Source organism: Eptesicus fuscus, chromosome 10 (assembly GCF_027574615.1).
Source record: "Eptesicus fuscus isolate TK198812 chromosome 10, DD_ASM_mEF_20220401, whole genome shotgun sequence".
In the NCBI taxonomy this organism is placed as follows: Eukaryota; Metazoa; Chordata; class Mammalia; order Chiroptera; family Vespertilionidae; genus Eptesicus; species Eptesicus fuscus.
This window is the reverse complement of record NC_072482.1, coordinates 5,662,338-5,678,888: the sequence shown is the minus strand read 5'-3', so window position 1 is coordinate 5,678,888 and position 16,551 is coordinate 5,662,338. Positions and strand designations below refer to the sequence as shown.

Here is a 16,551-nt window from a genome sequence, read left to right as displayed (position 1 = left end):
TGGGCTGAGGAGCTGCCTGGTGGACTCAGAGCTTGTAGTGGGAGGACCTCGGGCTGGGCCTTGGGAGGTGGGGGGTAGGGGAAGGAGGGCCGTGAGCTTTAACAGCCCTTCAAACTCTGACCATTTCTAAGACACCCTCTACTCCCATCTCACTCCTCCAAAGCCAACACTCTCTCCAACATGCTGCACTGTCCCACAAGGGTGGTAAATTGGGAAAATTTTAAAAAGCAAATAAGAGGAATTTACTTAAATATTAAAGGAGAGCCCCAACCGATTTGGCTCAGAGGACAGAGCATCAGCCTGCGGACTGAAGTGTCTCCGGTTCGATTCTGGTCAGGGGCACGTACCTGGGTTGCAGGCTCCTCCCCGGCCCGGGCCCTGGTCAGGTCTAGTGCAGGAGGCAACCAATCGATGTGTTTCTCTCACATTGATGTTTCTCTCTGTCTTTCCCTCTCTCTTCCATTCTCTCTAAAAGTCAATGGAAAAATATCCTTGGGTGAGGATTAAAAAACAAGTAAATAAATAATTAATTAGCGATTTTAAAATTAAATTTAAACAACTTCTATGTTTATCACTAAATTGAGAACTAGATTGGGAAACCAATAGTCTCGAACATCTAGTTACTTCTTTAACTTTTGCTGGATCAAAAATATTTAAAATTTTTCATAGGGGCTGCCAGTGCGCTATCTATGTGGCTGTGCCAGTTTGCACTCCCACCAGTAGCATGAGGGAGCCTGCTTCTGCACAGCCTTGCAGCACAGTTATCGAGCGTTTTAGGACTTGTTAGTTTGGTAAGTAAAAATCTGTATCTCGTAGTGTTAGGGTTTTTTTGGGCTGGTGACACGGGCTGTGAAAGAATTCACAACTAAAAGAAGAGATACACGTAGAGAGAAAGGGCCAGTGCATTGCTAATCAACACAAAGGCAAGAAATAAAAAACTGCTCCCGCCTTTTCAAGCCTTGGACAAGGAAGGAAGGGGCATTTTCGGGCTGTTGTTGTTGCTAGGTGAAATTGAGCAGACATTAGGGCGGGGGTTGTCTTTGTTAGTTTTTAAATTTATTTTAAAGTATATATTTGTATTGATTTCAGAGAGGCAGGGAGAGGGAGAGAGAGATAGAAACATCAATGATGAGAGAGAATCATTGATCTGGCTGCCTCCTGCACACCCCCCTACTGGGGATCAAGCCCGAAACCCAGGCAAGTGCCCTTGACCGGAATTGAACCCAGGACCCTTCAGTCCACAGGCCGATGCTCTATCCACTGAGCCAAACCAGCCAGGGCTCTTTGTTAGTTTTTTTAGGAGATAGTCTGCACAGATGTCCTAGGGAGTCTGTAAAATATTTTTAGAGCAGAAGTTATGAAGAGTTCAAAAGAGACTTGTTTGAAGAGGAGGGGAGAAGGGAACTTATTAATTATTCCTGCATTGTAAACCAGCAGGGAGGAGGGGTATGTATGTATATAAGAATGTAGCCTTGAGAGTAGCTTATCTTGTCCCTCAGTTTGAACAGAGAGGCTGTTTGAACCAGAGGAGCTAACAATTTTGGGATTTAATTACCAGATGCTTTTCATAAATTTTGGAAGGCCACAGCAAAGAAAAAGAAAGGCCCTTTTTTTTGTCCTTAATATTTTTTCTAACTTTAACAATATCAATTTTAATAATGGACTTGGAACTGGGAACATGGGTGAAGGTCCTTTTTTAATAGTTATTTTATGTTGTTAAGGAGAGTCCCTGACTGAGAGTTTGCATGAGTCACCTGGGGGTGGGGTTTGTAGTGGACAGTCCTTGAGGCTAGTGCTGTGGCAGGAAGGTGGCTACACTGTAAGGAGTGGAGGACAATTATTTAATGTTTAGTTATTATATTATTTATTTGTAATAAGTTTTTGTTTTTTTGAAGATGAGTTTGAGGTCCTTAATGGACTTATAAGAGTAGGTCTTAGGTTGAGGTTTCTGTGGGGACTTATAAGGAACAGGTTCAATTCAAGATAAACAAGTAATTAGGTATTTAATAAGGTTATAGACATATATTCTATGAAAACAGAAAGAACATAAAGTTTAATTAATACAGTGAATTATAAGCTAGTTGAGAAGATTTTTAAATACAGGGCTTTTGCTGGAAAGAATGTATTGATAATTTGATAGATTGTTTCTAGGTAGAATATTTCTGGTGATGTTTTAGGTGTTGAGGTCTGTATAGTTAATATAGAAATAGTCTTAAAACAAAATTTTGAAGGCAGTTAATTGTATTGGAGTTTAATATTTATAATTGGGTACTGTGATTTTTTTTGGAATAGAATTTTTTAAAATTACTTTTATTTTTATTAAAGAGATTGTATTAGATTTTAATGACTTAGTTATCTGTATAAATATACCGTATTTTCCAGCATATAAGACCACTGGGCATATAGAAGATTTTCCTGGGTTAAAAGTCATCTTATATGCTGGAAAATATGGTAGTAAGAATAGTAATTAGTTATATAGGCTTTTTAAGATTTATTTTGTTATAATTTTATTTACAAGGAATATTTAGATCCTTTTAGTCAGCCCCTTAGGGCATAGCAGCCAAGTCATATATTTGCCATTTGGCTTTGCCTGTAAGGGTTTGGGTAAAATTTTTAAGTTTCTGAGGTCCCCAAAATGTCTTGAGGTTGTTTTAGTATATTGTCTATTTCTCTTACTATGAGTAAGGTTAAATATCTTTTCATATATTTAAGTATTTATTTTTTTCTGTTCATATCCTTTGCTATTTTTCTATCAGATTATTAACCTCTTGCTCATTGATTTATATATTAGGGAAATTAACCCTCTGATTATGTGACAATTTTTTACATGGTTGATTTAAATTTCTTCTTTATTTTTTTCCTCAGGAAGAAATTAAAAATAATGTGCATATGGTAAAATTTTCATTTTTATTTTTAAAAATATATTTTTATTGATTTCAGAAAGGAAGGGAAAGGGAGAGATAGAAACATCAATGATGAGAGAGAATCATTGATTGGCTGCCTCTTGCATGCCCCCTACTGGGGATTGAGCCCACAACCAGGGCATATGCCCTTGATCAGACTCAAACCCAGGACCCTTGAGTCCACAGGCTGACGCTCTATCCATTGAGCCAAGCCGGCTAGGGCTAAACTTTTCATTTAAAAAATTTTATAGACTCTTAAGTTGCATGGATACTGCACAGAATTTAGAAACTTTTGAGTATACAATAGGCTTTAAAATATCTATATATATAAAAGCCGAGTGACCAAATGGCAAAATGACCAGAACAACCAGTTGACCAGTCACTATGATGTGCACTGACCACCAGGGGGTAGATGCTCAGCACAGGAGCTGCCCCCTGGTGGTTAGTGTGCTCCCACTGTGGGAGCAGCTGCTCAGCTGACCAGGATGAGTGGCGCTCCCACAGCTGGCCGATCCCCACAGGCCATGCCCCCCACCAGTGCACGAATCAATATATCTTCATTGATTTCAGAGAGGAAGGAAGAGGGAGAGAGAGAAATATCAGTGATGAGAGAGAATCATTGATGGGCTGCCTCCTGCACACCTCCCACTGGAGATGGAGCCCGCAATCCAGGCATGTGCCCTAATGGGGAATTGAATCATGACCTCCTCAACCTCCTTGTTCATAGGTGGGTGCTCAATCACCGAACCACTCCTGCCGGGCTAGAGTAGACGTTTGTTTTTTAAAAATATATTTTATTGATTTTTTACAGAGAAAAAGGGAGAGGGATAGAGAGTTAGAAACATTGATGAGAGAAACATTGATCAGTTGCCTCCTGCACACCCCCTACTGGGGATGTGCCTGCAACCAAGGTATATGCCCTTGACTGGAATTGAACCTGGGACCCTTCAATCGGCAGGCTGATGCTCTATCCACTGAGCCAAACCAGTCAGGGCTACAGTAGACTTTTGAAAGCTCTATCCACTTTAAGATTATATAATTTTTCTCCATGTATTTTGTTTTTTTTTAATCCTATATAATAAAGAGGGAATATGCAAATTGATCATCACTCTGCCACAAAGATGGCAGTGCCCACAGCGGAGGCAGGGGGAGGGGGGGTGGTTCCATAACACAAGATGGCTGCACCCACAGAGGAGGCTGAGTTCCGGTAACAAGCCTTAACGAGCAATCAGCAGGGACCTGAGGCTGTGCCCCCCCCCATCCCTGTGGGGCTTGACAGGGGACCTCAAGCTGCACCCCCTGCCCAGCGGGGCTTGATGGGGGACTTCAAGGTGTGATCCCCAATCACATTGCTAGGCTGGGGGACCTCAGGCTGTGCCCCCTGCCCGGCAGGGCTTGACAAGGGTGAGACCGGCGGGGTCGAGATCTAGCCCAATGGGGGGGTGGGTGGCCGGGTCTGGGTCTCGCACAATTTTGAGGCGCATGTGGGTGGGCGGGGACTTGACTCTGGGTCCTGTGGTATGCCCCTGACTCTGACAGGAGGAAGATTTTCATATACATTTTACTAATTTTCTTTCATCTCTGACACTTCTATTATAGAGAAAGGGCAAATAGTAATATTAAAATATTTCCTCTAATCCCTTTAATGTGAACCAATTTTGTGCACTGGGCCACTAGTATTATATAATGTATCAAGTTTATCCATTGTCTTGTTGATGAACATTTTGGTTGTTCCCAAGTTTTTGCTATTGCTTCAATGAACATAATTTGGTGGGTTTCACTCTACTAGGGCAGTGGTTCTCAACCTTTCTAATGCCGCGACCCTTTAATACAGTTCCTCATGTTGTGGTGACCCCCAACCATAAAATTATTTTCGTTGCTACTTCATAACTAATTTTGCTACTGTTATGAATCATAATGTAAATATCTGTGTTTTCCCATGGTCTTAGGCGGCCCTGCTAGCGGTTCTCAACCTGTGGGTCACGACAACGTGAGGAACTGTATTAAAGGGTCTTGGCATTAGAAAGGTTGAGAACCACTGCTCTAGGGTATTGTCTTGGGTTGGTTTCTCCAGGAAATACTGGTAGATTTGGAGGTTCACCTGCAGGACACTCGCTGGGGAGTGCTCTTTGGAACAGCACCTGGAAGGAATCAAAGGCAGCAGGACTGGGTAGTGAGAGAAGCTGAACTGTAATGTAGTTCCAACAGATACTTCAGCTCTGGGGCTGGGTGGTCCTTCAAGTTGTTCCAAATTGCGGTAAGGAGGCTTGGCCTCATGCCCCCATGCTGGCTACAGGCTGCCCAGGAAGGGGGCTTATCCTGGGCAAGGCAGCTCCCTTCAGTAAGAGCAGTTTCCTGAGAGGAACTCAGCTGTAGCTCAGCAGCCGATGCTCCCAGCAGCCACGGGTTAGTGCTGGGACCTCAGCAGCCGATGCTCCCAGCAGCCACGGGATTAGTGCTGGGACCTCAGCAGCCGATGCTCCCAGCAGCCACGGGATTAGTGCTGGGACCTCAGCAGCCAATGCTCCCAGCAGCCACGGGTTAGTGCCTGGGTCCTGAGGGCTGGGACCGGGGGATGCCCACAGCATCGCAGGCACATTTTAACTTACTAGATTTTGCTTAAGTGTTTTTAAAGTTGCTGGTGCCAGCTTCTGCTCCCTTTCTGCACTGAGAATTTGTATTGCTATTCTTCCATTCCACATTTTCCATCTTGGTTTTCCTGGACTATTTTCTGGGTAATTTCTCTGGTCTTTCTTGATGTGCAAAAATGATCTCTTTGGCTGTTCTAATCTGTTTTTTTAAAAAATTTTATTCACTTTTTATTGATTTCAGAGAGGAAGGAAGAGGGAGAGATAGAAACATCAATGATGAGAGAGAATCATTGATTGGCTGCCTCCTACATCCCCCCTACTGGGGATGGAGCCCGCAACCTGGGCACGTGCCCTTGACTGAAATCAAATCCGGGGACCTTCAGTCTGCAGGCCGACGCTCTATCCACTTGAGCCAAACCAGCTAGGGCTACACACACTGACTTTTAGAGAGAGTGGAAGGGAGGGGGTGGGGAGAGAGAGAAAGAGAAACATGGATCTGAGAGAGACACATCTACTGGTTGCCTCCTGCACTTACCCCCACCAGGGCTGGGGATCAAACCTGCAACCCAGATATGTGCCCTTCACTGGGAATCGAACCTGTGACCCTTAGGTGTGCAGGACAACTCCCTAACCACTGAACCCACCAGCCATGGCTAATCTGTTTTTTAAAATCCTCATCTGAAGATATGTTTTTATTGATTTTTTACTTTTTTTTGGGGGGGGGGGGTGAAGAGAGGGAGGGAGGGATGGAGGGAAAGAGAGAGAAACATGGATGTGAGAGAGAAAAAACATCAATTGGTTGCCCCAACCGGGGATCAAACCCAAAACTTGGCTACGTACCCTGACTGGAAATTGAACCCACCACTCTGTGGTGTACGCGATGACGCTCCGACCAACTGAGCCCCAGGCCAGGCTGCATCTGCTTCTTAGAGCGCCCGCCCGCCCCCCCTCCAAGGATCTTGTCAGCCTGGAGCCCCCTTTCTTTTCTCTCCTCCACTCCCCTTCCTTTCTTCCTTCCCCTTGTTAATTTTTTATTTCAGAGAATTTTATAAAATTATTGTAACAATAGTACCTTCTAATTCTCTTTTCTTCTTTTTTAGTCTAAATATTTGATTCATTTGTCCTGAGCATCAATAAAAATAGACCAGGTGCCCAGCTGGCATGGTTCAGTGGTTGAGCGTTGACCTATGAATGAAGAGGTCATGGTTCGATTCCCCATCAGGGCACATGCCAGGGCTGTGGGCTTAGTCCCCAGTGTGGGGTATGCAGGAAGCAGGCAATCAATGATTCTCTCTCATCATTGATGTTTCTGTCTCTCTCTTCCTCTCCCTTCCTCTCTGAAATCAATAAAGATATATTAAAGCCCTAACCAGTTTGGCTCAGTGGATCGAGTGTTGGCCTGCAGACTGAAGGGTCCCAGGTTCGATTCCGGTCAAGGGAATGAACCTTGGTTATGGGCACATCCCCAGTAGGGGGTGTGCAGGAGGCAGCTGATCGATGTTTCTCTTTCATCGATGTTTCTAACTCTCTATCCCTCTCTCTTCCTCTCTGTAAAAAGTCAATAAAATATATTTTAAAAAAAGAAAAGTTAAAGCACATGTTAAAAGTCTCTTTTGCTTCACCCATATCCAGAATCTTTTACAGACGACCAACTATGATCCCCAAGGTTTTGTTCATGGGTAAAAGCAGAGAGCCTAAGGCCCTGGAGGGGTGGCCCCATGGGTAAAAGCAGAGCCTAAGGCCCTGGAGGGGCGGCCCCATGGGTAAAAGCAGAGCCCAAGGCCCTGGAGGGGCGGCCCCATGGGTAAAAGCAGAGAGCCCAAGGCCCTGGATGGGGCTGCGCTGCTGGCTGAGTGAGCCAGGCACACTCCCTACTCTCGTCGCGCTTCCTCACCTGTGAAACAGCAGAAGTCCTGTTTGCCTCAGAGGGTGTGGTGAGCACGAGGTGATAAATGCACAACGCCTGGCACAAACAGAAGCTTAATAAAGAACATCCCTAGTGACAGTGACGGGCCGGAGTGACGGGGCTCGCCCTAGGCAGCACCCGCAGCCGGGACAGAACACTGGGTCTGAGACTGAGCCGCACCTCTGGGTGCGCTAAGTGTAGGTGATTGGTGTCCTGTGCTCTTTCCTCGTAGCATCGGGAAGAGGACTGGCCTTTCGCAACTGAGCCACAGTCCTCAACGATTTTCCCCCCGATGGTGCAGGACAGGAGAGGGAGGTGAGAAAACTAGACTACATTGTGAACCAGGCGCTCAATTTCAGGGACGCCCCTTCCAAGCCTTCCTCCTCCCTCCTATCCCGGCCTGTCACTCCCGGCGGAGATGAGTCAGATGGCTCAGGCCAGCCGGCCAGCCAAGGACACAGGGAGCGAGTGTGAGATGACCACCCCCTTACCCTGTGGGCCGGCTGGGCCCGCTCCCCTCCGGCCGTGTGTGTACTTATGCTCATTAGCCGCTGGCTCTGGCTCTTCGCCTGCTCCTCTAAGCTACAGGGACTGGGGTCCTGCAAACCACACTCCTGGCTTCCGTTACAGCTGCTTTTCCCGCCCCCACCCTCCCCTCGGCTGACCAGGGCCTGGTCAACAGGCTGGGAGACAGGAAGAACAGAGACTGTTCCTCCCCGCCACACGGACGGCACTTCTGGCAGGAGCAGCGAAGTTCCAGATGTGTCTCCCCGCCCCCCACACACCCCAAAGTCCCTGCAGGGCAGGGATGGCACCTTCTCAGCCCCCCATAACCCTAGCTGACTGACGAGTGGTGAGCAGAGGGGGTGAGAGGGCGCTCCCACAAGCCAGGACCTGCCAGCACCCCAAAGTCTCATTTGCCAACTGTTTCCTTCCTCTCTGTGCACCAGATACGGAGGAGGGGGAGCAGATCAGCCCCCAGGAAAAACACACAGAGAACTGAGTCAGCCCAAGTCAACTCTTAAATACTTAATTCCCATTTATTTAAAGTTCCATCAGTCTGTGTACACTATTTATATTAAAAACACAGGAAACTGGGGCTCCTAGCAAAAATATACATTTCCATTTTGGAGATTGTTCAGACACGGAGAAGAGCCGTCTTCTCAGCACTAGAGCTGGGAGTGGGGGCGGGCACAGCGCCTCTCCCTCACAGTGCTGGCCCAAGGGAGCCCCTCGGCCAAACCCCGGTCAGTGAGGGTAGGATGGGAGAGGGAAGCCAGTAGGGAGTGGTCCTGGGCATGGAAGGCACAGCGCTGGCAGGACGGGCACCGGCCGTGTCCTCTCTCCAGGGCATTTCCTCCCAGAGCTGCAGCCGGACAGCAAGGCCCCTCCCGAAGGAGCAGACAGGACCAGGAAGCCTGGCCTCTGCACCAGGTTCTCAGAGACCCTTCCAGCCTCCTCCCTGGCAGCAGCCTCGGGCTCTGGCCTCCTCCTCTGCAGCAGGTGGGCGCTGAGTGCCCCTGCGGAGGGGAGGGGCAGGGGCTGGGGAGTGGGGTGGCCTGGCGAGGTCCCGGTCACCAGGGGCTGAAGACGGGGAAGGGAGGGTAGCAGAGCTGTGGGGACAGATGGATGTCTCAATCAGCAGGACCAGTTTATCCCTGGCACCTTCCCGTGAGCAGGTGCTGGGCTGACACAGCAGGACGCCCCTGCTGACCAAGGATGTGGCCCAGCCCTGCCCGTCCACCTGCAGGCCCCTCTGGGCACGCATCCGCCTCGAGAAGGGGGTGTGTGGAACCTGCAGATAAAGTGAATCAGTGCTTGTGGTGTGCAACGGAGTGGCAGCCCCAGGAGTGTGTGGCATGAGTTGCAGTGAGCTCGAGCCAGTGCCAGTGCCCCCAGCTGGAGACAGGATGTCATCGGGGGTGAGGCCAGTCCTGGCCCTGGGGAGAGGCAAGGGCTGTGATGTCGACCGAACACAGGTGGCGAGGCTGCTGCAGGCTGCGGGGGAGGGTGGGTGCTGGTGGAGGGCAACCCTGAGGCCTGCTCACTGCTTCCCCACCAACCTGCACCTGCCTGGAGGCTCCTCTTCATGGGGGTGGGGGGCCCCCACCTGCAGGGAACCCACCTCCTTCCAGGCTGGGGGGAGGTCCCCCAGCGGCCAGCGCAGGGGGCCATCAGCAACACTGGCCTGGGAGACCAGTGAAAAGACCAAAAAGGATGTTGGTGTGAGTGGGGCTGGGGTACGTGGCTGAAGTGGGGTTGGCTGGGTCAGGGTGCCAGCCTCAGGGTGGGGGTGCATGACAATCTCGGGGAGGCATCCTGGCCTGCAGGGCAGGGACCCAGCGACCAAGGCCACGGCTGCAGTCGGCCCAGGTCCTGCTCGGCTTCCCCAGGAAGCCGGGCCCAGAGCTTAGTGTTTCTTTGGGCAGCTCCAGCCTTGCTGTGAGGACGGAGCAGCGAGGCCTCTGGCCCTGAGGCGGTGCACAGGGCAGGCCCACCCTCTGCCCTGGGGCAGGGGCAAGAGCAGAAGTCCTGTCCTGTGCTGCTGGTGAGATAATACGAACTGTCTCACAGGAAGACAAAGAGGGCCAGACATGGGGATGGGCGAGAGGGAGGGCCAGGGAGGAAGGAAGAGAAAGAACAAAGAGAAGAAAGAGGAACTGAGAAGGAGAGGGAGGAAGGGACCATGGGGAGTGAGGCATGGGTCTGATCGCAGGAGTGTGTGATCAGGGGCCATGCTGAGTGCGCCCGTGGCCAACGGGGAAGTCCCATGTGGCCCCTGTCCAGCGCTGTCCCTGCCCCTGGTTCTCGGCCCCGAGGCCTGCTGGGAGGCCCTGGGTGTGCACCTCAGTACATGTCCTTGTAGATCTCCTGGAGCAGGGGGTGCAGTGAGGTCTCCGTCTCGGTCTTCTTGATCCGCTGCATCATCTGGGCATGCTCGGTGACCAGCTGCCGCAGGTCAGCCATCTTCTGCAGCAGCTTGGGGAAGAGGTACTGGGCGTCGGGGTGGTTGGCGTGCAGGTGGAACTCGAGGGCACGCAGGATGGTGTCCTGGATGGCCTCCACCTGGGCCACGTTCATGAGGCCTGGCCGGTCTGTGGGGACACAGGGCCCAGGTGTGGGAGGGAGCAGGCACGCACGGGTCTCAGGTGGCAGCGGAGCACTGCTACCCGCCCAGCACGGGGACCTGGCTCAGGGCACAGCAGGCCTCCTGGTGGTGACAGGCCCCTCGGCCTGGACTCACACCCCGGCTCTCCCAGGCGAGCGGTGAGGCCTGGGCGCCGCTTCCTCACCTGCGAACGGGGGAGAACGGAGCACCTGTGCACAGGTGGTTGTGAGGACCAAATGAGTTATAATCTGGGAAAGGGAACCAGAGCAGAGCCTGGTGTGAAGTAAGCAGTGTCAGCACAGTAATTACGACAATGACTACAATGACTGTGCTGGAACTGGAAAGAACCAGTAAAATACAGACTTCACCACCAGCAGCAGCCCCGTCAGCGTGTTGTACGCGTCCCCTTGGTCTTTCCCTCTCAGCTCCATCCACCTACACAGAGCGGGTCCTGCCGTGCCGGTGCCTCACACGTCCCGCTGCCATCACCACACGCACACTTCCCCCGGAGTCCGACCTCGCTTACCTCCGCACAGAATGATGGCTGCGATGAAGAGAGCCAGGTCACTGTCGTCGAGTTCCAGGGCGTTGAACTTGACAGCAAACTCAAACTTGGGCTCGATGATATCACTGAAGGGCTTGCGGAGGCTGCGCAGGAACTCCCGGGTGACAAACCCCGTGCCGTTGGCCACCAGTAGCCCGTCCTTGTTGACAATGGAGGCCAGCATGGCGAAGATGGCTTCGTGCACTCCGTACTTGAGAAGGGTCACCTGGTCGTTGAGGAAGAGGTTGCCGAAGCTGGGGATGCTCTTGGCGAACTCGGTGAGCTCGCGCACGGTCTCCACCGTGGTGCACTGGCAGCGGTAGAAGACGTGCACGCTGATCTCCTTGTAGGGCGGCAAGCCGTTCACCAGCTGCTTCCACACCAGGCCCTTCTCTGCCTGCCACAGCGTCTCGATGTCGTGGATCACAAAGGGCTGAAAACCAGGCCCCGTTAGAGGCCAGGCCTCGGGGACCCCACGTGTGCTCCCCATACTCCCTGCCTATACCATGAAGTTAGGGGAGGGAGGAGGTCCAGTTCTCCCAGGAGTCTGGAGGGCGGCAGGGGCCCCGAGCCAGGGACGCCGCCATGCGAGCAGTGACACTCACCGCTGTGTGGCTGGTCTTGCCGGTGAGGATGCCGCGGGCCTTCTTCTTGGTCATGTTGAAGTTTTTCAGGTAGGCGTTGTAGATGTGCTTGGAGAAGGCCTTCAGGTCAGCCACCTGTGGGTTGTGCTGACTCCCTTCACTCGCCGTCAGCCCTGCCACCAGCTTCCTCTTCTCGGCCTCTGGCATCCGGCCAAAGCGGATGGCTGCATGGGGAGCAGGGGTGGGGGCAGGATGTCCATGCAGGGCCAGCACCCCTAACCTCCTCATCCCTGCACGGGCCAAAGGCCTGAGAAGTTCTAGAGGCAGCCAGCTGGAATGTTGGGGCACCCTCCAGAATGTAAGCTCCAGGGGCAGGGGTCTGTCTGTCTGTCCTGTTCAGTTCCCACACACAAAGGCCCCGACTCGTGGAGCGCCTCGCCGCGCGGCCAAGAGGGGTGCGGAGTGGCAGGTGGAAACAGTCTGGGCAGCGGCCTGTGCCCGAGGCCCAGCTCCGCAGCTTACTCGCCTCGAGACTTCCGACAGGCCACTCCGTCTCCTTTCTAATCAGAGAAGCGGGCTGACACTTAACGCTCACTGTCAGAGCAATTAGGTAATTCCCTGTAAGCACTTAACTGTCATCCTTAGTAACGGAACAGGAAAAAATCTGGCTTCTCTCGGAGAAAAAGCGAGAAGAATAAGTCAGCCCTGAGATCTCTTGGGGAGTCCCCTCACTTCAGCCAACTAATGGGGCCCAGGCAGATACAGAGGGGAGGGATCAAACCACAGACCCCCAATCCCATCACCTAAGAAAAATCAGCAGACAGAGACTCAGATACTGCCCCCCTCAAAGATGCAAGGCAGTCATGCATCATCCATGGGTGAAGACATTTAACAGAAAGGGGGCAGTATCTGAGTCTCCGTCTCTGGGGGTGTGACCCAGAGGGTAGAGGGGGCAGGTGGGCTTTGCAAAATCCTACTCTATGGGGTCTGAAGACGAGATGTGCCAGCTGCCAGGAGCCCAGGGCAGGGCAGCCTGGCCTCCAGGAAACGCCTGCACCAGGAAGGGCAGAGAGGTCCCAGGCCGCCGCAGGGCCTTTCCGTGCTGTGCCAGGCTTGAGGTCCTGGGAGCTGGGTCAGTTCCTGCTCTGTCTGGGCCAGACAGGGTGAGCCTCAGGTATAGAGGTGGGGCAGCCCGGCCTGGCACCATGGGCTAGGCTGTGCTGAGACTCAGGTCCAGATGAGCCAGGTCAGCAGCGGACACAGCAGGGCCCATGGCGTGCCAGGCACACGGAGGCGCCCCTTTCTGCTCCCTGAGACTGGCCTCGCGGTGTGGGGCTGGCGGCCGCGCTTGCGCGCGGGGGGCGGGCTCTCACCGTTGTGCGACATGCCCAGTGCCAGGCACTTCTGGAAGCGGCAGTACTGGCACTTGTTGCGGTTCTTCTTCTGTATCTTGCAGCTCCGCTCACACTTCTCGTATTCCAGCTTCATGCGGATCGTCCGCCGGAAGAAGCCCTGCAGGATGTACAGGGAGGAAAGGCCACGGGAAGGGAGAGAGCTGGGGAACCCTGGGCCCACCGGGTGTACTGGGGCCCAAGTGTGCATGAAGATGTAGAAACTCCTGAACTCTGGAAACAGGACGGGAATTTTGTTGGAAGTGGGAGAAGGTAAACAATTCTAAAACTCTTGAAATAATTAAAATAATATGCCATATTATGCATATTAAACATGCTTCTTTGTTAATTTGGTAACAAAACTGTATCATGACTAACCTGATTTATTCATAAATGTACCTGGTTCTGTGTATTTTCTAGGTAGTGGTTTAATAAAATAATATGTGAAAATGTGATGGGTGTGTGGTGAGGAGGAAGAACCCAGAAGAAATGTCACATTTCTTTTTCCTCCCCTCAAAGAGCCCCCTTCAGGCTTAGAGGTGCAGGAACCTGACCTCAGGAAGAAGCCCCAGCCTAAGGCCCGCCCCTTTCTGTCTTTCCCAGCCGGTCCCCAGGGGGCGCAAGAGGCCAGGGAGCCCAGGTCAGCGGCTGAGGTGCCTGGCAGGGCAGCCCTGACAGGGAACCCTCCTCTCCAGCAGGCCCAGACTGAGGCTTGGAATGAGCCCAAGGCCCTGGCTGCTGCCCAGGCAGGAATTCCGCCGTGGGTATTATCAGGGACCCACCCCTGGCAGGGAAAGCCTTTTGGCAAGTTAACTCACCATGTGGCCACAGCCCTGCCGGCCAGCCAGCACTCCCACTGCCCCTACCTTGCAGCCCTCGCACGCATGGACGCCGTAGTGGAAGCCCGACGCCTTGTCCCCGCACACGCGGCACTCCATGTGGAGGCTGCTGCCCGGGGCCCCGTCACAGCCTGTCTGCAGCTGGTCCAGCAGCGAGGGTGGGGAGGCGCTCCGGGAGAGGTCTGCGGACACACGACACGGGCGCTTCGCATTCTGCCGCCGGAGCCGAGTTTCTCACTCACACAGCCCTGGCTTGGCCATTTAAGAGCTGTGTGCCACGCGGGCCAACCTTTCTGAGACCAGTTTCTTTGTATGGAATGTGGGGTTGACAGCGTCTCTGGGAGGATAGCGAAGTTTCCAAAGCATCCCCCCAGAGCAGGCGCAGCAGGTGTCCCAGAAATGGAAGCTCTTCCTGTGGGGGGTGGCAGCGCCTTCCTGGGCTGGACGAGCCCGTGGAGAGGAGACAATATGAAGGGATGGCTGTGTTTTGGGAGGAGGGGAGGAAGGGGCAGGAAGCAGAGTCTCTTTATTTTTAAAATATATTTTTATTGATTTCAGAGAGGAAGGGAAAAAGAGATAGAAATATCAATGATGAGAGAGAATCATTGATCAGCTGCCTCCTGCACACCCCCTATTGGGGATCAAGCCCACAACCCAGGCATGTGCCCTGGACCGGAATAGAACCCAGGACCAGAAGAGAACCCAGGACCCTTCAGTCTGCAGGTGGACGCTCTATCCACTGAGCCAAACCTGATCGGGCAGCAGAGTCTCTTTAGATTGTCCTTAGGAAGGGGCCCACGTGGGGTGCGGAGTGTGTTTTGAGAAGATGGCAGAGTGCAGATGCGGGAAGTCTGATTCTTGCATGGACTGCACAGATGCCTGTAAAGGCACTCCCAAGCTCAAGTTCACTCCCACGAAACGTGCTCACACAGGAAGAGCGTAGGTGTCAGCCACACTGGCTGGGCAGCACCCTGAATTTCCACAGTGTTTTTCTATTAAATGTACAGATGTTTCAACCAGGTGCTGACTTAGCAAGGAGAGCACTTGGCATGGCAACGACTTCAGGGCATACACCCTGTCGGAGGACTTAGTAAGAATGGCTGGGAGTCTCTTCTGAATCTCCTCTGTGCACTCAGAAGTGAGCCCTGCCCGTGGAAAGGGGCCTGCACTGAGCCCCAGCCTCCTGACCCCACCTGTCCTGCCTGCCACGCTAGTCTGCCCATCCGCTGCTCGCTGCTGTCTTCCCCGATGACCAAGCAAGTGCTTGGGGCAGGGTCCACATCCCAAACCAGAGTATCGGGGCTGGGAGACCCAAGCCCAGACCTAACATTTTCCACTCCCCAAGAGAAATGATTTTCCCCACTGTGGGGTAACCTTCTCCCCGTTCCTCCCCCTCGCCGCCCCCCCACCCCCCCCCCAGTCCAGGAGTGATAGGAGGAAAGCTGCCGCCCGCCCGCCCCCCGCCATCCTGGACACAGAAGGGGAGCACAATCAGACCACAGCAGAGGACCACGCCTCCCTGGCGGGTGAGGCAGGGGTGACACAAGTTCCTGGTTCCTAAAACTGCCTGCCCTGTCCCAGAGCCTCAGCTCCCAACATTCAGTCATTCTAAGGGGTATACCCCCCAAGCCCACAGATGGGGAGAGTGGGCTCCTCCATCTCCTGGGCAAGGAGCTGCAGGGAGACTGCAGCCTGGGAGAGCAAGGCTGCTTGGTCCCCGAACGGCCGTGTTACTCGGTGCTGGGCTCCGCCACTACAGTGGGGCCATGGGCAGGTCCTCAAGCTGCCGGGAGTCCTGGCCAGAGGGGCGCACGGCCGCTCCTGGAGGCACTGCAGCAGGGGCAGGAGTCCCATTCCCAGTGGGGAGGAATGAGGCGCCGTGTAAAACCCTGCGCAGATGCTGGCCCGGAGGGTTCCGCCACTTCCTGCTCTGTCTGTGGGCTGTGTGCACGTGGGCTTTGTGGCCCTTGTAAGCATCAGTGTTGTTTCTGTGGCTGCACGTCTGCCTCTTCTGCTAGACTCAGAGTGTCCCGAGTCACGTCCCCTTTAGATCTCAAGCCACAGGGACCAGTCGCCTCAGTGTTCCCACCTCTTGGTGCTTCCTCCTTCTCCCTTGTGGCCCTGGGGGCTTGGCAGTTGTCTGGTCATTTGGTTGCTGCTGGTGCTGCATGTGGCAATGCCACCCTCTCTGTTTGTTTTTTAATATAAAAAGTATTTTTATTGATTTCAGAGAGGAAGGGAGAGGGAGAGATAGAAACATCAATGATGAGAGAGAATCATTGATCAGCTGCCTCGTGCAAATCCCCCACTAGGGATCGAGCCCACAACCTGAGCATGTGCCCTTGACTGAAATCAAACCCGGGACCCTTCAGTCTGCAGGCCGACCCTCTATCCACTGAGCCAAAGCGGCTGGGGCTGCCACCCTCTCTTTTCATTCCACAGACATTGACGAGCACACGCTTGTGCAGGGCAGGACCCAGACCCTGCCCTCATCTAGCGGAGGTAAGAAAGGGCTAAGAAAGCGGGAGCAGCGCAGCGCGCGGCCACGCCAGCCCAGGCAGGCAGAGTGTGCAGCGCTGCGAGAGAGCATCACCGAGCACGAGGGCCAGGAAGGTGACTGCTCCCTCTCTGGCCCTAAGGTGAGTGCTTTGGGGCTCGTTGTTTGGAGTGTTGTCCTGTACACT

The 16,551-nt window shown here is 52.9% G+C and overlaps 1 protein-coding gene across 3 annotated transcripts in view; it reads right to left on the bottom strand.

Annotated features, from left to right (window-relative positions):
• Window positions 1-8,424: 8,424 nt before the first annotated feature.
• The window catches only part of PPARD (peroxisome proliferator activated receptor delta), a 78,288-nt gene continuing 70,161 nt past the window's right edge, over window positions 8,425-16,551 (bottom strand). For 2 of the 3 annotated variants that reach the window (XM_008151987.3, XM_028161258.2), the window contains 5 exons: window positions 13,895-14,049; window positions 13,011-13,149; window positions 11,659-11,861; window positions 11,036-11,486; window positions 8,425-10,495 (listed from right to left, as the gene is read on the bottom strand). In XM_008151987.3, coding sequence (XP_008150209.1) covers window positions 10,248-10,495; window positions 11,036-11,486; window positions 11,659-11,861; window positions 13,011-13,149; window positions 13,895-14,049 — 1,196 coding nt within the window. In that variant the 3' untranslated portion in view covers window positions 8,425-10,247. The remainder of the gene's footprint in view (window positions 10,496-11,035; window positions 11,487-11,658; window positions 11,862-13,010; window positions 13,150-13,894; window positions 14,050-16,551) is intronic. The other variant, XM_054722078.1, reaches the window with a different exon arrangement.